The 24,074-nt window shown below is 41.5% G+C and overlaps 1 protein-coding gene across 1 annotated transcript in view; it reads left to right on the forward strand.

Annotated features, from left to right (window-relative positions):
- The window catches only part of PARD3B (par-3 family cell polarity regulator beta), a 354,457-nt gene that overhangs the window by 106,153 nt on the left and 224,230 nt on the right, over positions 1 to 24,074 (forward strand). Inside the window, exons 3-4 of the mRNA XM_088523731.1 lie at positions 2,770 to 2,944; positions 18,352 to 18,461. Coding sequence (XP_088379857.1) covers positions 2,770 to 2,944; positions 18,352 to 18,461 — 285 coding nt within the window. The remainder of the gene's footprint in view (positions 1 to 2,769; positions 2,945 to 18,351; positions 18,462 to 24,074) is intronic.

Consider the following 24,074-nt stretch of genomic DNA (forward strand, 5'->3'; position numbering starts at 1 on the left):
AAAGTAATGATGGGTTTTAGTAACCTAAAATAACATGGAGAAGTGCTAAGTTTTGATAACTTAATTAATTGTCTAGGTAGGTTGTTGAAGTCTAACACCTTTTAATAGAAACCACATAGAAACCTTTTAATAGAAACTACAACAAAACGTATTGCTACCGTTTCAATTATATAGAAATACAGATCTCTGCCAAATGTCATATGTTCCTTAAATAATTTATAGAAAACTGTAATGCTTAAGTACAGCAAATGTACAACACCTGAAGAGAGCAATGGGATAACCTATGTAGCTTGCAAATTGAGAGAGTAATATCTTGATGTGTTTAATAAACAAACAAAAAGCTTATCTACTGAACTGTCAATGTTTATAAATATTAGTAACAGATAAACTAGTATTGTGAAGAGTATTTTACAATATATTTGTATGGGATTTCTTACTGCATCTTGAAGATGTTTTCTCTTGTGTCAGGCAGGGTTTGCAGTCTGTTCCAATTAAAGAATTTTCCATATTGGAAATGAGAAGTCAATTACTACAATTATTTTTGAATAGCTGATTTACATAACCTTAATTGTATTCATTCCCTTTGAAAGCCTGAAGTTGATATTTATGATGTTGTGATTGATCAGTAGCATATTTCTAATGTTAGAATTGCTATAGGAAAGCCTTATTGATAACTGCAGTCTTGAGTAGCTCCCTACTGAATAAACATTTTAGAAAATAAATGGCTGTTTATTTCATTGGTGAGGAAAGACATTAAATCTTTGGGTTACCAATCTATGCGGTGCTTGAAATATTTCCTTTCTGCACACTGTAAAAAATGGGAGTTTAAATCTAGATCACGTTATTTAATTGATGGTCTGTTCTGTACCATAAAGAAATACATTTTCCTTGGTTTTTTAATCTGTCAAGATAGTGCCTAGGTGTAGATGAGGGAAGTGCAGGCTTTTGCCTTTGAGTTGCTTTGGGGAGACAGCAGTGAGCTCTGTCCTGTGCTGGACGAGGCCGCTGTGCGTGGGCTCCGCAGCCGTGGCCTTGGGCAGAGAGTGCTGGAGCGGGCCGGGCTCGGCGCTCCGAGGAGACGAGCCTGCATGCAGGTCTCAGCCTGCTGCGGCTGCTTGGTAGGCGGGTGCTGAAACCACTCATTAAAACAGTCTCCAAACCCTCTGTAACTCTTCTGTATAATTACAAAGGTGACGTACTGCGTTCTTTGCCCACTTCTGGTCAGTGTGACTTTTCTGGCACGCCACGTAGCCTGGATCAAGCTCATTTCTGACTGTCAAGGCAGCTCCTGGGCTTGTGGCCTACAGCAGGAATGCTGCTTGCCTCCCTGTGTTGTCTGGGGGGGAGCAATCCTATCTCACACGCAGCAGATCTGCTGTGGTCTGCCTTATTCCTCTGTGTGCTACACAGTACCAAATTGTCTTTTCTGTGGTAGCTATTGTTCATCAGAAATTGTGTCCACAGCAAAGTGAGATTGGGAGGAAAAACCTCTGTAGAGGTGAACCAGAGTTGTGAACCTTCTTGAGTCATGGTAGACTTCAATTCTTAAAGCTGTTGGTTTGTACAGCATCAACTTTTCCAAAAGGTCAACATCAGCAGTCAGTGACTAGCAGACAAGATAAGCTGCTGTAGTCCTCACCTGGAAGGTGAGGGGGCAGAGAGGTCTCTGCCAGGGCCTGTCTGTGCAGAGCTGCGGTGAGGGGCTGCTGCTGAACACCGTGCGAGTGTCCGGGTAGTTTCCTTGCAGTGCAGTAATGAAATACAAGGGGAGTTGTCCTTGCTACTGGAATTCATCTCTCCCATGAGCTTCGGAAAATCCTGAGCAAATTGCGTGTGTTGAAAGCGCTTTGTGTGGTGACAGAGAGGAGGCCGCTCCAGCTGAGCGGCAGCACGCGCTTCCCCCGGTGATGCAGGGCCTGCGTGCTGGTGAATAGGAACTGCTGTCCTTGCAGCAACCAGGTCATAAATGAGTGGGAGACCTCAAAATGGTGATCCTTCCTCAGAAGCACTTCAGGATTTTTCTCTTTCTATTCCTTCGTTTTTTTCCTCGTGTACTTGGTTTTTTAATCTGTCAAGATAGTGCCTAGGTGTAGATGAGGGAAGTGCAGGCTTTTGCCTTTGAGTTGCTCGGGAGACAACAGTGAGCTCTGTCCCGTGCTGGACGAGGCCGCTGTGCGTGGGCTCCGCAGCCGTGGCCTTGGCCTTGGTGATGAGTTCCTTTAAATGTTTTTTTCCATTTATGTACCCTGCTCCTCACAAGATAGGGTTTTTGACATGTGTCTTGGGGGTGTCAGAGGAGATTTGATGCATTAATAACTTCATAGAGTATATACAGGTACTTTAAAAATATTCTTGCGTACTTTAAAGTTGTATCTGCTTGCTCATTGCAGCTTCCACGTTTGGGTTGGTCAATCCATCAGTCCCAGTAGGTTAGTCGGTAGTATCAGAATTTTAAAATATAACCATAACCTCCACTCTTGCGTGAGATTTAATTGTTGTTTCATGTTCTTACGTGTGTTCAGATCTAAATGTTTTAAACAGTGTAAGATGCTACCTAATCATAACATGCTAACTCTGCAAAAAGCCTGCCTCCAGCACACGCCTGTTCTGAGTGTATACTTAAGTCATCTTGGATTCAATGTATTCAAACACAAATGCACATGCTTTGCTGAATACATACACCTTTTGTTAGTGGTTTTTGAATATGATCAGTATTTTTATTGTCATGAAGGATAAGAAAAAGCTAACTATTGTCTTTTGTTTTGGTAGCTGATTGCTGTTTATGATGAACAAGAACCTCACCATAAGACTGATGGCACCAATGGCACCAACTTGATAGACAGAAACAGCCCAGACCCTTTTGAGACGGAGGTGGCCACTCAGCTGGCTGCCTTCCAGCCAGTCGGGGGTGAGATTGAAGTGACTCCGTCTGCCCTGAAGCTTGGTATGTATGTCTTACCATTTGTTAACTTTTTGATCAACATCTGATAGTCGAACTTCTCTTCTTAAGATACGTATGGTGCAGTTCTACTTATTTATAGAATATATAGCATCCTGTATTTCAGCTCAGGTTTCAGTGAAGATGTTTTTTATGACAAAAGTTGCTCTTTTGAAGAGTTGGTGCTGGGCACTGGAAGCTGACGTGGCAAATGTGCGGCTGAGCCTTGTACCTCACTGAATGTTAAGGCCATCCGCACAGCTGGGGGGGGTCCTCCTCCTCCTTTCTCTGTCCAGGTGGGTTGCAGACCAGTCTCCTCTAATCTGAGAGCAGAACAGATAACTTTTATGCAAAGTACTTTAAAACTATGAAGTCACTGGGGAAAAAAAGGCAATTTTGGTGAGGAGCTGAGTGTAGTACTGCTGCCTGCAAGTGATTTTCCCACTTGTCTGAACTAGTCTACTGTTGGGTTGGAGAGTAGAAAGAGGGAGATACTGTAAGCAGTTTAACTCTTCCTTTGAAGCAGCTGAGCAGCAGAGTCTAGTAGCTTATCTGACTTGCAGGTGAGCAGGCAGTGATTAGGAGAGATCCCTTTGCTGTGGGAGGGTGCTGTGGGATGTGCTGCATCCCCTGTGCTGTTACAGCACGCCTACACGACCAGGGTTTGAGGACCTGGTTTCAACTTAAGACAAGCAAGCCTTGTACACTGGACATAAAGCAGTTTGAAATACTTTCTGGGATTGAGAGCAGGCTAAGATGTTGCCTGTTTACTCTTTGCAGAAGCTTTTGAGAAGAGATTGAAGGTGAATCCCCAAAATGCCTAGCTGTAAAGCAGTGCGAGGCTGACAGCGTTTAGTAAATGAATGATGTTCAGTGAGGCCTCTCTGCTTTCCCCGAGAGGTCATTGCCAAAGGTCTGCACACCCAAATTGCACGATAAAATCAGTGGTGTGGCTTGACCTGTAAAAGCTAAGAACCGTGTCCTGAATTCACCCAGTATTCGTGTTGCTGGCAGCCTCGTAACAGTGCGTGATAAAACTCGGCAGTGCGAGCAGGTGGGATAAGGATGGAGCCTCAGGTCTCTGTGTGCTGCTGTGCTATGGACTTGGTCTGAGAGAGACTTCAGGAATTGAACTTTCACCTGTCCGTTTATTTTAACTGTGTTTTGAAAGGAAGGGGCTGAATAAAAAATAAGAAATATTTATATAAGATTGTTCTTTATGTACCTCAGAAGTGTGTGTGTGTTCGCTTATTTTTTTGTGTTTCAAGTAAATAGTTTCTCTAGCGTGCTATTATATACAAGTTCAGGTTTAATATTACAGCCTCATGCAATTTAATGGAAAAGAGTTTAGTTAAATGCTTCTGCTCCTGGAATCACCCTTAAGCTACCTGACAGTACAGTTTTCCTAGCATCCACTAGGAATCCACTCTTGTAGAAGTTAAAGGAGATTAAACATAGCAGGAAAAGAGCAGCTGATGAGGAGTCTATTTTGTTTTCAATGCAGAACTAATATACATTTGAAACTAAAATTAGTGCTTGCTTCTTAAAGCTGAACACATAAATATAAGGCATTTATCTCAATGTTTCTCTTTCAGGTTGTCTTGTTTTACAAGTTAAATGAAATATTTTTCTACTTGCCAATCCTGCAGACTCAATCTGGGCTCTAAAATTTAATTCCTTTCTCTTCTGGATTTTGTATCACTGGTGATAAGAATTCATTAGTTTAAAAGGCGCTGCCTTTACCTTTGTGGGGCAAGTTCACAGACCTTAAATTATGCCCTTAATTCCACTAGAGGCAAATTGAAAAATAAATGAAAAAATAGAAAGAATTTGGTTGCATCATTATCACTGATGCATGAACCGCAGTGCTCTGGCTCCCCAGGTAATAAATAAATAAATAAAAGCTTTTATTACCTTGACAACAATGATGAGATCCAATACACCAAATAAGTCTTAGAGGTAAAAATCTAAATGTTGCAACTTTCAACAGTAGACTTGTGTTTCAGAAGCTATGATTTTTGTTTCAAAAGCTGTGATTTCTTTGGCCTTTTAGAGAATGTTTTTGCAGACTGCCTTTAGGGATTAAATGTATGGAATCCATTATTTTATTCTGGACTTCTGGAGACTGATGTATTTCTGGTGATCTACCCAGAGAATATTTAGAGCTTGATGCTTAATAAGCATGTAAAGCTAAATGTTATCGTTCTCAAACATGAGAGAATTAACATAGATTTTAGAAAAGACACTTAAGAGGTTGTCGCCAGACTTGCCTCTTAGAAAATTGTATATTTGATCCAGCTAAGCTAATCGTTTGTTATACCTGGTGTTAAAGCCTTTGCTTGGCCAGAGATGGAGAAGAGGGGGGAAATTATTCTTTGGTACATGGTTAAATCTTTGTTTTGTGATAATATGCTTTACATATTAATCAGCTTGAGTCAGAGATCATAATTTTTTCCGTTATGTAGCTGAAAGTAAAAAGGGGACTAAATCATCCATAGCTTTTTTTAGAAACCTGAAGAGGAGAATGGGACATATTCTTTATTTTCTTTCCACTCAGAGGAGGTTGTTGTTTTGTTTAATGATCAGGAGGGTGCTGAAAGCAGAGCCTGCAGACAGCTTTGGGGTTGGTCATGCCTCCAGTTCCCTTTCTCTCTTGCATCCAGCATTGAAGTATAGTGCCAAAGAGCGTCAAGACTAGCAGGAAATTGTTGATTGCATTCGGTTCCTCCTGTCAAAATATATTTTAAAAAATTTAATATTGACAATCTTGCTGTATGGTTCAGTTAAGAATGAAATAGTTATGAATCTGATGTTCAAGAAAAATACCCATTTGATAGATGTAGTGATTTGGTAAGGGAGAAGTTTCAGGCTACAAAATCCAAGTGTTGATAAAGACAGCTGGTGATGCATGTTATAAAATTTATAGGAGTACACGGGCATTTAATTTGTCCAATCAGCTGTTTGAAGCAGTAAAAAAAAAAAAAAAAAAAAAAAAGAAAAAGTCCTGATTTTATTATTTCTGTAGATGAGTAGGTACAGACACAGTTGCTGAGCCAGCAGCAGACAGAGCGCTTGTCTGGGGGGCTGCAGCTTCGAGTGACTTATGAGCAGAACTTTCCAGAGGAAATAAGGGATGTTGAAATTAAAGTATTAAAAAAGGAAAAAAAAAATGTATAGGCAACTGAATGTGTGCTTATTCTCAAAAATCTAATGCAGGTAAATTAGAAAATACTTAATCTCAAGTGTTGCCTGAGTTTTCTTTGTTGTCATTTTTACCGTATTTCCCTTACACCCACATATATGTTAATGGGTCTGTACCCACGACGTGGTGGACACGATTTACTAAGCAGTGAAATCTCGGTATCAGTGTTGTGGGGAGCTGCATGACTTTACCCCCAGGGGAAAGAAGGCCGTCTGCACAGGACTCCTCAGCCTTTCTCCTGCCTAGTTATAAAATCTTATAGGCTACACATGGCCTTTGAACTGAGGTGTCGCCTTGAAAGACTAAACGTTACCGTTTTTGTTGGAGCCAGACCATAACCTGTAGTTAGCAGCTTTCCTGGTGTTTCCATAAGGCACTGGAATTCCTCAAAGTTGGACTTTTTTTTTAATCTTTAAGTGTTTCATTTCCTCCCTGTATCAGTGTTGCATCTTCTTTGATCTGGTGTTATGTAATTGGATAACATTATTTTGAATGGGTAAAGTAAGATGTCACGTTATTTCCTTAAAATGGAGCTATAAAATTATTTAACCACTCACTTCCTTTATCCTGCACAGGAGGGGGCTTTTATTCTAACCAAATGCCCTTTGGATGATGGTGCTCTACCTAGCAACTATTATTGATAGTCTTTGAATTTCTTTATAGTACTGAAGTGCAGTATGGTTAATTTTGTGCATATTTTGCACAAGTGATGTTTAATGTAATTACTAATAATCTGGTTTCGGCAGATATATATATATGGTTTTTATCAGATTTATTAAAGTGAGCTACCAGCACAGAGTGGTAAGCCATAACTCTAACAACTAATACATCTGTAAATTGCTGTGATCTTCCTAAAATATTTTCCAAATATTTTGTTTTGGGTGTTTCCCCGCTTCAGGCTGGAGGATTTTTAACGCCCCCGTCCTCCTCTGCTTGTGAACCTGCCGCTGCGGGTTACGCTGGGCTGCTGCGTGCAGGCGCGCTCGTCCAGGGAAACGTCCCCCTCGGGAGAGCGCAGCTCCGCAGGGAAGGGCTGGCCTGAGCTCACCGGCCTCGTCTGCCCAGGAGGGCACCCGCAGCCCCAGAAATGGTCTGTTTGCACACTGCAGTGGGTGCCAGAACAGCAAAGGTGAATGACAGGTTTAGCCTTTTGGTTATTCTTGATGTTGCCTTGTTTTTTCCTCTCTGCCCATGTTGGCAGAAAGGAGAGCACCAATTTAATTATTTGTGGAAGATCCATTTTATGGCCATGTCACTTTGAGCTGAGATGCCTTCCTGACTGCTTCAGAGTTTCCTTGTTTGCTCTGTTTGATAGATGCTGGTTGGGTGCACACCAGTTTAGTTGCTGCTTTTTCTTGTGTTCCTCTCCTGGCACTAAGCAGTCAAGATTTCTGCCTGGGGGAAGAAAGGCAGCACTCAGTGTTACTTGTCACTACTGAGACCTAAGGTAGGAAGAAAAGGTGAGATGTACATAGGTATTATCATGATTTTTTCTTTTTCCTGAAAGTAACGTGTGTTTATTTTTTTCTCCTTTCCCCCTTGCTTTGGGAATCGGGTAGAAGAAGATTCCGGAAGCCACTTCTGTATACAGGGTTCTGGGAAGCAGATGCAGTTCAGTCACTTTGGTTGTTGGGTGCTACAATACCTAGCTTGTTATTCACTATATTGTCTGAGCTGTGCAGTGGGATGTAGATACATCTTTGTTCGTGTTGGTTTAAGTTCAGCTTAGGCAAAAAAGAAATAATTGTTATTATAGCAGCTATTGTTACCAAGGGTACAAAATACTTTTTGTAAATTGGAAGAGTTTAATTTCCCCTTTGTCACTTTAACTTTGTCAACTTTTGCTGAACTGACGCAATACAATGGTGTTGTAAAATTTGTTTGATGTGTCAAGGCTCTGATAAAAGCAGCTCTTGGTTTAGTTTTCTTAATCTCATCCAATCAACTTGCTAGGTGAGGGGAAGATCTAGATGCAAAAGATGATTGGAATGACTGGTTGCAGTCCCTCTTAAAATAAGCTGCTGGATGACAATACGATAGTTGAGGCTCGTGCTGTGTTGACCACTCGCACTTTTGAAGGGTTCTTCAAATTTTGGACACTACAGATATTATGTCTCTTGTTATGGAGATCTGTTTACTGAAAGCAGAGGTGGCCACTGTCTAGACCTCCATATCCCACTGGCCTTAAAAAAAAAAAAAAAAAAAAAAAAATCCATTTTAATAGTCATTGGTGTTGTGGTGCTTTGATTTGTGGGAGGGGTGACTAACTTGGCTGTCATAGGACTTCCTCAAGGTGGTTTCAGTGGTCTTTGAAGATGAACTGATCTTTCTGCTTAAAGAACTTTATGTATTTACCTGTGTCCCTGGAGGTGCTCTGGCTTGCATCTCGCTTCATGGAGTTGTGTGAGATGCTTGGTCTGACAGGCCCTGTGCGCCGTGAGTCAAAGCTGTCCCTTAGTCCTCTTCAGAGCAGCTGATAGAAGCTGAGATGCTTCCAGCTTTAATTTGAAACACAAGGAAAGCAAAGTCAATTTTGTTTTCCAGGAGCCTTTGGCAGTTTCTCCCTCAATAGCTCTGACAGAACATGAAGCTTTTACCTCTGGGGTACAGAGGTCATCTTTCTGGGGGACTTTAGAGCTCAAAAGGCAGCTTCTCTGTTGTGCTACTTGAAAGCAGAAGTCTTACAGGTAGGCTTAGGGGCGCGTTGGCAGAATACATTGGTAAATCCAAGTGGGTAAATCCACTTTCAAGTGGGTGCTGATCCACTCTGCAGTGTATATACACCCAATGCATTTTAAACGGAGAGGAAAATAAATATATTCTCCTTCTTTAAATACATGGCAACAAGTATAAACTGAGATGACTTCTTTTACAAAGAAGGCATTATTTGTGTTATATACTTTTTTGAGAGTAAGCAGGAAAGACTCTTTTTGCTTGCATAAAATTGCCCTGAGCATCATGCAAGGTTTGTCGTTCATCAATACAGCGACCGAGTGGCACACAGACATGTAACAACCCCCACCCCTCTGATTCGGCCAAAATTTCCATGTTCCATGTCCGTGTTCCATGTCAGCATTAAAAGAAACGTGTCATAATAGCACGTGCTTCCTTTGGTTTCGCCCCGCGCTGGTTATTTGTTAAGCAAATGCGACCTCTCGTTGGTCCCCAGCGCCTGGGAGCGGGTCCCCGCGTGGTGCCGGCGAACCCTGCCCCGCGCCCTTTGTCACGGGCCTCTGGGCATGACCCCGCACTTGATAGATTTTTCTCCTCGGCGGCATTCAGCGTAATCTGGTTTTAGGGAATTGTGATGATCAATTAGTCTGCTAGTTTTCTTAAAACAAATGGCTGTGCTCTCCAGAGAGCTGCAGGTTTGAAGATAACTTTTCATTTCAGTCAGAGTGCAGGCCTGATGTATTTTGACCTCATGACTTCAGCTTGGTATTACTTAGTTGTCCTTGATTCATGGAAATGAAGTTTGTGCCAGCATAACTGCACTTTATCTCTATTTTGCAGACGAAACAGTGCGTTCTATAAAGGCGTGTTGGAAAACAACCTTCCATGTATTTCTGTACTCATTGGGTTGTCTACTTAGAAATCAGCCAGCCCTTCCTCCTGACCCCATGGCTTCAGTAGCAGCGCAGGTTACAAACTTGCGTGCCAAGTATGTTGCCAAAAAGTCACAGCTGTTTCTTATAGCCCTTCTGCCTTGCATTATTTCCCCAAAGAGTGTGTTCCCATCGGCCGTTCCCCTTGCCTCGATTCCCTTTTGACCTTGACTGAATGTCATTTTGGAGCAAGGAGTTAAAGGAGTTATCCACGTGAAAATACGGAGAAAAGCATTTTCCATTTCAAGTTGTTTTTTGCTGAAGTAGCTCTCAATCCGAAATGTTCATCTCCAGCCTTTTATTGCCTTGAAGGAAAGGGGATAGGGGAGAAGCACGGCTCTGAATGATGGAATAAATGCTCTTACAAAACCATCTGATGCTTTTTGACTCTTCAATGTGATTTTTTTTTTTTCCCCAAACGTTTCCCAAAGTTTTGCCTGCTTCCCTAATTTTGTAATGTTGTCACTTGTGTAAGCATTCATAGGTTGTACTGCATAGCTAATATCAAAGATTGAATCACTTATTTGGGTTTTGCTTGTTTTGTTTTTAAGTTCTCCACATTTCTTGCAATATTTGGTTGTTAATGGCTTACTAGTTGCTGTTTGCTTCTCCGGTAATACCTACAGGCATACAGGCCCACACAGCTTTATGAAAGCGATCGTTAGAAAACTGCAAATAACAGTGAAATGATTTGACTAGTTTGCCCAGTGTCATACTGCTCTTGGTCAGTGCTTTCAGTTGAATGTCCCCTTTTCAGAGGCTTAGCTGCCGGTGAATTTGGGGAACTCTCTGCTTGGAAGTGCCGCTAGAGCTTCTGGTTGTTTCTCTGAGGAGACACCTGGAGTGTCGGCCAAGCCACGCGGGGGGCCGGGCGTTTGCCCCTCCACAAGGCAGCTGGCCAAAGCTGCGCCTCTCCCCCCATGGCTTGCACAGTTTTCCCACTGGCACGCTGGCTCTCCGCTTGGATTTGGTTTGCTTCATAACCCCGTTACTTCATTAGAGTGGAGTGTGTTTATTTTAGGCATTAAGGGAAAAGTTGTTTGTGTCCAGGAGGGTTTGCGCTGAGGATGGATCCTGCGGAGTATTTTGGTGGGAGGATTAAGATGAAACCACTAAGAAGGGACAAATAGCCCTCTGATGATGCTTTTCCTTAGCTATTTTACAGAAATTGCCATCTTGCCATTTCAGGACTTTTTTATGGGAGGTTGACAGGGAGTTGTTACTCACTTTCCTCACCACATAAAAACTATGAGTACCAAACAGAACCAGAATTCAATGTATTAAAAAGAAAAATAGCCCTAAACCAGCCCTTCTTCATAAAGCATACTGTGAAATTGTGCAGTGTAATGTTAGGAGCCAAAGATATCAGTGTGTTTGAAAACAGAATTAGACAAATTCACAGGAGATGGCTCATCAGTGGCTATTAAATAATGATGATCTGGATGCAATTTGGAAGGCTTTCAACCAGTAATTATTGCAAGCTGGTGGAGTCCATGACTTTGCAATTTATGGTTTTTGCCCTTTTCTCTGAGTGTCTGCTGCTGGTGGCCCATTACACTGAAGCTAAAAGCCAGTTGGGCCCTTGGCCTGGTGGAAGCGGGCAGCTCTTCCATCCCTCCTGTTCCCTCAAACTTTGCTGAGAATTTCAAGTTTGGGTGGCTCGGTTGCTTTATCTGAGTCCGAACTTTCAAGTTTGAGACTCACACCAGCTCACAGTGACCAGAATGGATTACAGTCATAGTTGGCTGCTGTTTTTAGGAAAGATTTTAAAAAAGTCTTAATTTAGACCAGGTTTGTATACCTGTTTATATTTATTTTTTAAAAAAAGTTAAAATAGGACATATTTAAATATTATGAGAACCTATGCTAGTGTCTTAATTCGTTATAAACCTTTAAAATATTATTTTAGTGTTCTGCTGCTAGCAATCAACTACAAATAGAGTAATATTCAGGCTGCATCCTCTAGCTGGAAAAATCTTAGTTTAAAGCAGGGGGTTGTGGAGCAGCCCCTGCCCCAGCCCCTGTGAGCGCCGGTGGCTGCGGGGCCAGCGCGGCCCCTGCTGCAGGTGCCCAGAGTGTTTGCTTGGCATCAGTTTATTCAGCTCGTACAGTTCATTAACTGCTTGATTTGAAGTTGAGAAATGGGCTGGGAATTGAAATAGCAGGAATGCTTATTTTCACCTTTCAATCTGTGAATAAAAATGAGGTGCGAGCATCTGAGATCTATTAGTTTTAAAATCTTATAGGATGTATTAGCCTAAAATGATTGATTTAAATTCAGTAACTACAGATAATATGCTGCTTAATAAACTAGTCTGCTTAATAAAATGAAATCTTTTTGCTGTGTCCAGCAAGTTGTGAGACTTTAGCTAACAAGAAAACATTTTAAATGTTTTTATGCATGTCTAGAGTTTAGTTTCCATTTACATATGAATGCCATCTGAAAAAGATTGCTCTTAAAAAGAAATTTATGACTTCGCAGGAATCGTGGTAGAGAGGAGGAAGAAGCAGAATATAACAGAAATGAGATTATTGTTTTGATTTTATAACATACTTAAAACACAAAATGATTGAAGTGGCTGTAATTTGTATTCTTTGTTCTGAACTGGGAAGTGAGCATCAATCATAGGGGCATGATGCTGTTGTGATTCCTATAGATACTTCGCCTGGGTAAGCATAGCACCAAGCCTATACTGGAAAGGGCCAATCCTTTTAATTTTTCTTTATGAGAAAAAAATACATTTAAGTTCAGAGCAATAGGGAAATACTTTGTTCTGCGTTGGCTGCTATATAAAAGTGCCTGGTAGAAATTGGTTTTCATCTGTTTATAGATTTAAGTCAATTGTCTAGCTGCTACATCAGTCTGGCTGATTAAATTAATCTTGTATCCATGGGAATTTTAAAAGTGCAGTGTGCACTTTAGAAGAAATAGATAGCTGCAGATCTTAAATTGTATTTATAGGTGCTTTTATCAGCAGTTTGAGTTAGCCTTAAACATAAATCAAATAACACGAGAATTATATAGGTTTTTTAAGTTTAAAAAAAAAAAAGAAAGAAAAGAAAACCCACAGTTCTATCACAAGGTAGAATTTACAAGCTAAGATATTGACTATTGGCTACGTGTTAGCTCCACAGCAGAGCCATCACCGATGCCTTTGGTTGGTGGTAAGAAACATATCTGGGAGCAGCAGAATCGCCCCTTACAGATGGCCTAACATGCTGCAAAAGCCTTGCTGGGGATGTGCCGACCAATGTGAAATTTCTCTGATAAAAATAAGGAAATGTAGCGCATTTTAATGACCTTTCTGGTATTTTAGTATAAACTAATATCCTGTTTTTAGTGTTTGTTTTCAGTGCCTGAATGGTTTCAAGCCAGGCCTAGTTTAAAGGCTGTTCCAACTTCCCACTCAAATCGTTTCTAGCGTATGTCAGATTTTCCAGCCACTAATTATCTGTGGTGAAGTGACATTTTCAGATGAGGGTGCATATGCATATGTGTTTGCTTTAACGCCACTATGAAACTTTATTTGCTCAGAAGGAGGCCTTATATTTTAAAAAATAAGGTGGTGATGGAGAAGCATATACAGTAGAGAAAATAGTTTTCCTGTCTGTCCTGTCAAGAACGTAAACTGGAAGCAGACAGGAGAGTTATTGTCATTAGGATGGCCTTTAGCAGTTGACAGTTTGATAGATCCATGATGGACAGCTTTTTTTCCCATCATAGTCAGCATTTTTATATGTAGGAGCAGAATTTAAAATTATGACTTTAACGGTGTACATGATTTATTATAAATCTTTCCACCCACTTATTGTATTCAGTCCAAATGCATCTTTTGTTCTGCTCTGAAATAGGTCTTTCCTCTTACCTGGAGAAAAACAACCTGCAGTATATTAGGGAGTTGCCACTGATGCAGTTAAACACATGTATTTGTATGGTCTATGTTTCTTGATTTGGCAGCTTACCCTAAAGCGCTCACCTGAGAGCGCTTGCCCCAAAACAACAGTAAAACCCATTCTAAATGAGTGCTTTAGACTGTGTTATATATGGCACAGGCCACAGAAAGAGCTGACGGGTAATAAACTCTGCTTGTCTTGAGCAGTCTCCCGAGTTTGGCCCTGTAGCACCGGGCTGCATCCTAAATCCCAAAGAATAAACCGTTTTCAGCCCCGAGGTGACCTGTGCTTCGCTAAGCGCAGAGATTTAAAAGCCAAAGAGCAAAGAGAACAAGGCAGGGAAGAGCAGCCGATCCCCTGCACTCCCCAAAGGCCGAGCTTGCCCAAGGACACGAGTGCTGCGCAGTGAGACGGGATGCCCTCCTCATCGGGGTGAGCGTTAGTGTCAGCCTGTGTCTTTGGGGCTAAATATTTAGAAAGCAAATTGAGAAAACTGGATAGCATTCTGCATGGAGAGGCTACCTTTACCGTCGTGTTGATAGGAGTTTTCAGCTTTAAATTGTACACAAATGGCAGAACTTCTCTTCTGTTTTTTTCCTAATGTAACCAATTTAAGTCTAAGTGTGGTTTCTACCATATGCTTGTTTCAACCATATTTGCAGTTTAAAAAAAAAATATTTCCAAAACATAAGAGTAAAGGGAAAAATATACTGTTACCCATGAATCTGTAACATGTGTTTGAGGGTGATGCTAGCACAGGGAAGGGCAGTTGATCTAGGTGGCCTGAGACTAGGTGATACGCAGAGGGCTTTGAGCAAGGGAAGCTGCAGGGCCTTCTCTTAGCAGCGCTGTCCAGGGCCGCGTGTCACGAGTAAGGCCACAGCACCCGTGTGGGCTCTAGAGGCCTGGTGGAAGCCACACTGATACCATAGGAGGAGATGCCCTGGGCAAGGTTTCAAGGAGGAGGAAATCCCTCCTGACCATGGTGAGGAAGGCCTGGCAGTTGTCAGCACGTAATAAATAGTGTCAGAGTTGGGTTTCCATTATGTTATGGACTGAGGTCTAAGGGAGATAGTGATGAGCAAATTAGAGGGCTGTACATATGTTGGACATGGATTGTGTCTTAGTGTATGTTGTCAGGGTGGTTATATCAGCATAGGCACTTTTCTGAAGTTATTAAAAGTAGTTTTCTCAATTTCTTCCAGATTTTCCCAATTCTTCCCATTTTTTTCCAAAATATCTTTTCGAAAGATGTTTGTTTCTTCCCCTCTGGAGTTGGAGATGTTGATGTTCCCGATCTCCTGTGATCTCTGCTGATCTGAAGCCAGCTTCCAACTGAGATGCTGGCAATAGAGCTGCCATACTGTTTTAGCCAAAGGGAGCCTTCAGATGAGTTACATGAACTACTGCAAGGTTATTTCTGCTTTTGTTCCATTCTTTATACGGGCATCTTCCCACACTATGGGAAGAGGTGTCACATCAAGCTGCTGTTTGCTTTCTCATGTTACTTTTCTAATTATTGGTGTCTTGGCTTCACAGTCATGAAGGAAGGGTGTGACAATACTGAGCTATTTTACTTCCATATTTTTAATTGCATGCACTCTTTAAGCATAAATAAGTCTGCGAGGGGGTGGCTTTGATTAGTCACAGCAGGCAGCTCAGGAAGGGGAGAATCTAAGTGGAGAACTTTGGGAGAAGGAATGAGTTTGGTTTAAGTTCTTCTCTTTGTGTCCTTGTCTTATATATTTGACAGTGGAGGAATTTTTTTTTTTAATCCTCTTTGAATCACCTCTTTTTTTCACCACAAGAAAAGGAGGGCAGATGCCAGGAAAGGGGCTGGGATAATGACTTTGAGACTGTAAACCAACAGTGTGCTTGATTTTTGAGCTTGGAATACGACTCTGAGCTGTGAAATTTAGAAATGAAAATATCAATGCGCCTAGTTTTCCAGTTGTTCAGTGAGAACATTTTTGTGGTGGTCCTATTCATCTGGAAAAGGAAACAGATTGGAGGATGCTGCCTGGCTTGTAAAGAAGTATCTCGAGGTCTGTTTTCAAGTTGCTATGCTAAAGAGCACCTAGAAATAAGGAATAGATGATCAGCAATTCCCTGGTCATGAAGGGAAAAATGACTTTAAAGAACGTGTGTTATCTTAGCAATCATGGAGAGGCTTAAAATCCAACACTTTCTTTTTAGCCTTTATACACAAATACACCATGTTTGTTTGTTTAACTAACTGGGGTCTGCTGCCTGAGAGCACTAATAAACTACAGCTGCACTTGATTTGTTTAAACGGCAAAGCTGAGGTATGGGTTTCAGGATTTTTTTATTATTAATACAATTTGGAATCTGTTGCTGTGTGAATGTTTGTGTTCTCCTATTTTTAAAAATCAAAGTACTTTACCACATTGTGGTTTTAGAGTTCATAACGTTTATTTTTGAATCTGTATTTACTCTTTCCTTATGTGAGTGCTGCTTTGTGGCATGGGTAAAAGAGGGAATAATAATGCTCATAATGCTCAGTGTTACCACTCATATATACTTATCTTTGTATAATATGATATTGAAGTTGTAAATGATGTTGGGTGTTTAAAACAGAAAGGATAAAGATGAGACACAAGCAGGGAAATAAGACACAGTTTCTGCTAAGATATGGGACAAGTGCTGTGTTAAAGGACAGGCTTAGCACAGTCAGACAACCTTAGCTGTGTGGCATTTTTGTCTTTATGGGTTGGTTTGTTTTAACTGAGTCAATAGTAAGGGAAAAGATTTGTGAGGGGCACTCGAACTTCCCTTTGGGGATAATAATAACATTGCAAGCCATGTGCCTCAGCTGGACCCAGGAGAGATCTGTGGTACAGGATACTGTTCATGCTCAGGGAAGCTGCTTGTGTTTTGAGACTGCTTAGGTGAAAAAGTATGCAGAAAATGTCATTTTGCTTACTGGAGTCAGAGAATGAATTGCATACTTAATACCAAATGCATACTTAATACCAAATGCATTGAAAACCATATTCATAATATTGGTTAAAGATGGGAAAACAAGTAGTGATTTTGCCCTGTAGTATGTTGTAGCAAAAAAATCTTAAAGCTTGGCCCCCCAAATTTGGCAACATGGAATCAGGATGGCATTGAAATGGGTATTTCTGTGCCCTGCAGTCTTGACCAAGAGAGAAATGTGTTGTCTCAGTGACTAGATTCAACATGGAGTTAAGGAGGAGGAAAATCAAAACCTTCTCTATTACGTGGCCATTGATTACTGTGAAAGGATAAGGTGAGTCTTGAGATGTAGCTCTCATGAAACCTGAATTGGACCATAGCCTTCTTATCAAATGTGCTTACAGGAAAGAAACTTTGCCTTCAGCACCATGTGAAGAAGGGGAAGATCCAAGTGGTACGAGCTTGGTTGCCTTTTGGCCTACTGCTGCTTTTGGAAATCACAGAAACTGGAAATTCTTGTGTTCAATCCGTTCCTTCAGAAAGACCTTGTGAAAACAAGACCAGCTCCTGGTATTAAGATGAGAGTCCCTAAGGCCCAGAAAGCCACCTTCACCTTTAGATTTTTGTTTGTGTGTATTCCATCAATATGAAGGCAAAAGACAAGACTTAAATTTGTGTCCACCTTATTGATTTCCTGCATAAGCAGCGATCAAAAGGATTACTTATATATTGGGGGGGCGGGGAGGGAAATCCTCACCATGAGGAAGGATAATAGCATTAGTTTTTCTAGTTGCTGCTACTTATCAGCTTTTTGTGTTTGTTCCAGCTGTAATTATACCAAACTCAACAAAACTTGCCCGGGGCTAAATTTGGTACAGTTGCTCGGGGATTGGGTTAGCACCTCTGTTAACAAAGCAACTGTGTTGCAAGTACAAACTTCTATAATAGATCTAGTAATTAGGGCTGCCATCAATCCCAACCACTATAATTAATAGTAGAACTGTCAGTTAAGAGCTTGTTCTCACTCACTTGCAACTTGTGGAAAAAATTATTCTCTTAAACTGATATTCTCTACATTTGTTCTTAGTGCTGGGATAAATTATTTTGGGAAGACTTAAAGAAAAGTCACGTCTGCTAATTTCCTTTTGGATAACATGAAAAATACTTAGTAGAGTTAGTAGAATTGTGTTTCTTCTCCCCCACCTGGAGGCTTTTTAGCAAGTATTTTGAAGAACCAGGGTGTTCTGCCAAGGGTGGAGGGGTGAAAATTGGGTAGTGAGATCCCAGGTTGCTGGGCTAATGCAGAGGTTGTGGTGGAGACTGTCCTCAGCGTGGAAGGCAGGGCTTGGGACAGAGGAGGTGCTCGTGTGGTTACATAGCTGCCAGCAGCTGTGGTGTGCCGTGGTTCTGTGTGCACTGTTCTTCTGTAGTTCCAGTGTTTGGTTTCCCTGTCAGCTGGACAGCACGACAGTCACAGATCCCCACAGCTACTTGTTTGCTTTGAAAGAATGTGTCTCCTTTCCTGTTTTGTCAGCAGTTTTGACTGGACTGATTTAGCAGGGGTGAAGGTCTGTATAACCAAGGCCAAAGCCTTCTTATGTCCGTACTCAGTAAACACGGGCTGGCTCAGCGCCATGAGGTGCATTGAGGGAGCTGCTCGCTGCTGCCTCGAGGAGCTGGTGCAGGGCCTGCTCGTGCGCCTTGGCCGGAGGCCGGGGCCGGCCGTGTGCCCCTGCAGCTCCCTTGACGCTCTGCGCTCTCTTGCCTCGTAGGCACGCCGCTGCTGGTGCGGAGGAGCAGCGACCCAGCCCTGCGCCCGCCCGCCGACTGCCGCCCCGGCGCCTCCCATCCCGGCGACCACGCTCTCAAGCATGCCGTGGCAGTAGGTGTTGTGTAACGAGGGCGAAAAATGTGTCTGTCTGTGGGTGTAGAGCTGTCTTATAAACGAACCATGTTTGGGCCTAACACAGAGTGCATGGTGCTCAGCCAGATGGACATTTTAGATGATGAAGTCAAGTGAATCTCTCCTCTTAACAAGAGATTTAAATAATGCTCCATGGTGGAAGAAGGCACTGGAATATGAACTGTTTATAGGTTCATTTCTGTACTGGACAGTTTATCATTACTCAAGGGCAAAATACACTTCCTTTTAATATGTTTTGCCATCTTGAGGTCTTTTTTTTCCTTCTCTTGCCTTCTGATGGCTTTTCTCTCTGTTCGGCAGCCTGAGGTTCCTATTTCACAATGCATCTGATTACAAGGATGAATTTGTACTTGACATTGTCATTGCTAAATATCAGAGGGAATGACAGAATCAGTGAGGAGACAGTCATGCTTTATCAAACACTATTGCAGACTGCCTTCAAGCTTGTGAAAGTGATGATGCCTTGGTGACACTTGGGCCACATATTTTGCTTGGCTGTTTTAGGGCCTGAACCCTCTTGTGAAGGGAGGATGTTTTTGCACTACTCAAAGATTAAACTCTGCAGAATCTCTGAATGCAACATAGAAACTTTTTTTGATGAGTTGAAATCACTCTGAGAAGTGAAATTGCATAGTAGAAATCTTGTTCAACAGTATAGCTTTTGCCTTGTTTTGAGTGAAAATTTACTCTGTTTAGAGCAATTTGCCAAGTCAGTATAGTCGTCATGCAAAACTTAATCTGCCATCGAGACAGACAGGTGGTGAGCCTGGTACTTCATAGCCATGGAACAAGAAACGGAGAAATTGGTGAAATCGCTGTGTTTGTTTTCAGAATTTGTTTTGCATGTTTTATTTGTGACCGCCAGGGAAAGAAAGGAAGTTTTATTTTCAAAGTAGTATCAGCAACAAGTGCATCATATGCCATTAGGTGGGGACTATGGTTATGCCTTGTAGAGCACGGGCTTGCAGTTCTTCACTGGTGGGCACTGGGGCACAAGAATCCTCCAGGCTTAAAGGAATTCTCACCTAAATTGGAGAGCGTTCCTTCTGCAGCCCTAGGTGTAACAGGCACTTAGCCAGAGTGAAGAAGTCGTCAGTTTTTTTTTTTTTTTTTTTTAAACACTGTATGAATAAGTTTAAAAAAAATCCCAGAAGGTGGTACATGTGTGTGTATGCTTTTTCCTTTTTTTTTCTTTTTCTTTTTGTCATAAGAAAAATCTGTTATAGCAAACTACTTACACCACCTCTTATTTTTGCAACAGTAACATTTCTAAAACTCTCATCGTCAATCCTACTGAAATATGCTTTGGCATAATGTATTGAGAAGTATAAGAAGCATAAATAACATAAATTGGGTACAGATTGTTTTAAAACACAGGAAAGAATTGATATCTGACAAAAATATGTGGCATAAACAAGCGAATGCGACATTTCGAGTATAGCTCTGCTCTTTCAGGTATGCTTTAAAGCAGTATTTTGAGAAAATGAATTTGTTCTTTATTTTTTTTGCTGGCGATCCAGATTTGTTGTATTTCCTCTTCCACAAAGCACTTTTTTTTCCCCTGATTGCTTCATTTAATCCATATGCAGGTTGGAAAACTCAGAGCCACCGGCAGTTTACACTGTTTGCAGTGCAGCATGTAATCAAATGTTAATACTTTGTATTTATGCCATAGCTATCAGTTTATAATTAAAACTAACTTTCATAATGAGTTTGGACATTTTGGACATTTGGCACATGTAGAATTGGCAGTTCAGTTCTATGTAGAAACTTTAGTTGTACTGTATGCTGTTTTAATATGATCTTGTGCTGCTTCACCAGTGCTTGTAGTTGGCCTAATGGGACCTGTGACCGTCAAGGAGTCTGTGAGGACAAGACTAGCTTGTCCCTGGGAGAGTGTGGGACAGACGTGCAGGAGGGCAGTGCACACAATGAAATACGAAACATGCAGCGGAATGAGAAAAGGAAATTCCTAGCAAGTTCATGGGAGGAACCCTTTGAGCAGTGACGGTATTTATAGACTCTAAGCAGGGCATATATTCTCTTTTTGGATGGTGAATATTCATTCTAAGGAAGGCTGTTCCATGCCATACCGTGCTTACCAGAAGGACATCTGTTCTGAGTGAACAGGTAGTTGAAGAAGAATTGGAGCCATTCTTCTAGATGTTCTCTGACACTTATCCTGTCATAGTGAGAGTTTTAGCCCCAATTAAGAAAATATTTCTAGAGCTGTCAGAAGCTGATGGTGAAGTCCAGCATCTGTTCTCTCAGACTGAAAGTCAGTTAACAGATGGTGCAGAATCTGAATTTCCTCTCTCATCCAGGCTTCCCCTCCCTTATGATAGCTGCCACCGAAAAATCTAGACACTGTGATCAGACAAAAATAGGGATAACAAACACTGAACGTGCTGTAGAGCAAAAGGTATTTCTTGGGGATATTGCCAGTTTATTGGAGTCAGCTGTTAGGCTTTTCTGACCAGTTATAATCATAGAGTCCTGGACTGGGTGTTCAGGAAATGTAAACATTCATCCCTTTGACTTGAGCGAGTTCTTCCAGGGGGACACAACACACTTCCCAAAATGCCGGGGCCAAGGCTGTGTTAGGACAGTAGCCAAGTAGGCCCAGCTGTGTCTTGGCTCTGACTGGCCTGCATTCAATGTGTGTGTGTGGGGGGGTTACCAAGAGACAAGAAATCATCCACTCTTTCCACGGAGTGCTGCCATGCTGTTTAATTTGGGTAGAAGCCTAGTAGAAGCCTTTCAGAGGAGGTATTTTGTTGCTACTTCACATTTCCTGAGTGTTTTTCCTCTGCTTGCCAGGAGAAGATGCAGTTTCAGGTTCTCCCCATGAGCTGGAAAACAGCTAAGCAGATCCCTCTTCCCAAGCCCCAGTCAGATAAGGATGAGAAGCAGCAAGGCTGAATCGGGAGAGCTCTTCCTTGCTTGTTTGGAGCTTTCTGAGGAGCAAATCCTACTTTGCTGCTCTTAGTCTGGTTCATCTAAGCAGTTAACTATCAATGTATAGCACAAGCGTTTGAGCTCTTCTCTCTGGAGCTATTACCTCTTAGACTCACAGACAGACTTTCCTACTGTCTTTAGACTTCATCCATCCCAACTGTGGGTTCCTGAGAATGAGACTGAGACTAAGGAAGATTCTGGTGCCATTTAAGTTGATGGGAGTTTTGTATTGGTTCTGGTAGGCCTGAGGTTTCACCTCCTGTTGTTAACCTGATCTGTTATGGGGCTGCTACCTCCTGTATGAGCTCCTTTTCTTTGAGTAGCATGTTTCCTGAGTAAATACTTTGTTAAGTTAAAGTTAATTAATAGGAATGACTAATTAAAGTCTGTAGTTAAAGATACAGTGAGATATTGGATCAATTGAAGAGTTGTTCCTGTGGCTCAATTTAGTCTCAAGTTTTAGATAAACTTTGCTGAATCTTGACTATACTTTTAGTGGACATATTATAAGAAATTTTGATTAAGTTTTATGTATAATCAGAGCAATTTGTTTCAAGACCTTGGTAAAAAGGATTGAAACCTCCCCTGCTTCTTCTGGGCGTTGACTGTGTGTGTAATATATTAGCCTTTCTTGAGTATATGAAAGGATGCAGCTCTATTGTTTGTCCTTTTACATACTGGTTTGTACATATATATGTGTACACACACACACATATTTAAACAGTTGTTAATGTTGTGCTCAGAGCTTGTTTCTGGCATAAGGACCATCAATACTACTTGCCAAGTGCTTGGGTATTTTATTACAAGGAAAAAAAGGCAAAGATATTGCTTCGTATAATCATGTTATTTGAAAGCACTGCAGGGCACAGAACTTCCCTGACACAGTGATTGAGCTGTAGAGCTGTAACTGCAGTTCAGGCTTGCTTCTAATAGGACTACAGCTGGGAGACCGCACTGCAACGAGTGAGGGTGTTGTGTGTCTCTCCTTAAAATATAAAACTTTTGTCACCCTGGCTAGGCCAGCTAGTTGTAGTTTCAGGTTCTTCATGTGTGTTAGGGTTCCTGTGAGCCCTTCTCCAGCGGCAGTGCCCTCCAGCAGCCGCAGCTGTGAGAAGGGAAGTAAGAACACAGGAAATCCAGTAACCTGAGGTGAGGCGGCCCAGCCATCAAGAGCCCTTCCTGCTTGTGTTTCTTTTATCCTCTGCAGAAAAGAGCAAAAGTGCCCACCTTGGGGTGGGTAATACAGAACTACGGGAAGGATCAAGATGGGAAAAATCTCCTTGCAACTGCTTGTGCTTCCTTGCACCCCATACGTGTTAGTAGTGTTGAGCTGTTTCTCTGGGCTACAAGAGATGAGCAGGGGGTGTAGCTTGCGTATTTTCATGTGAGCAGGCAAAGTAAACTTTTTCTAATTCCCTTTAATAAGAGCTAATGATGAATGTTCCATGATACCGTATATAAATTGTCACAAAAAGTGATAATTGGTAAAACGAAGTTACTAGCTGTTAATGGGTTGCTTTGTATAGCCTGACTCCAATGAGAGCAATGTGGAGTTTTTACTGAGTACTCGTGATGGGAAGGATGTATGATGGAAAAATCCAAGTTTTCCATCATTCCGGAACTTACCAGGTTAGTAGGAAGCTGGGTCTCTTTGCAATTTAAAATACATCATGGGCTTTTGCTGTCATTTCCAAGATGCCTGGTTGTTTGGAAACCTCCACCTCTGTCCTCTACCATGCACAGTCCAGTAGAGGGGATTGTGGATGATTGAAGCTGCCTGTGAACTGAAACTCTTTCTTTTTTCCCATATGACCTATCTCAGAGAACGTGAAAAAAATTATAGGGTGGAAATAAGAACTGCTGACAAAAAAGGAAAAGATGATGATTCTTTCAGCTCTTGACACATACTCATCTGTAGCTCCATCCTTGGGGTCCTGCAAAACACTGTTATTCCATCTGGAGCAGCTTTTTAGCAGGCATCTTACAGGCTTATTGCTCTGGAATTGGAATGAAACATTAAGAAGTTGCTTGCATGTCTGTCAGTGAAATTAAAAGTGGAAGGTGATAGTCAACGTGGCTCATGCATATCATTTACTGTCAAGCTCTAGAAACATTTAGCTTAAATAAAATGGGTTCTGAGTCAATGTCCTACTGACATACATATCATGAAAATTTATAAACAACACTTTCCAGAAACAGAGCAACCCCGTAGTCTGCGGTGTGAATAATGGGAACCCAAACCAAAGTATTGCTGTGGCATTAGGGAAAAACTGTTTTAGGGATCTCTAATACATCATTCTTCAGTGCACTGTGGTATGAGGCTCCCTCATTCTGATTAATATCTCTGCTTCTGAAAGTGAGATCAGTGGCTTTGTGGTTTAGTTTTTTGTGTGTTTTTTTTTTCTTTTTTCTTTTTTCTTTTTTTTTTAAAAAAAAAAGATTGGTAGTTATTTGTGCTCAAAGAAGTTGTGATTGAGTGGTCTCTGAGATATTAAATTACCCATTCAACTGGAGAGACCTTATCCAGAGACTTTTTCTTCTCCTGTGTAGCTGGTGTCTCAGCTAATGTGGATTTGCATTTTTTGCAGTTATTTTAATATAGTGCTCTTTGAA

The sequence above is a fragment of the Tinamus guttatus genome, unplaced genomic scaffold (genome assembly GCF_059628265.1).
Source record: "Tinamus guttatus ecotype Peru unplaced genomic scaffold, ASM5962826v1 Tinamus_guttatus_pri_ptg000197l, whole genome shotgun sequence".
Lineage (NCBI taxonomy): Eukaryota > Metazoa > Chordata > Aves > Tinamiformes > Tinamidae > Tinamus > Tinamus guttatus.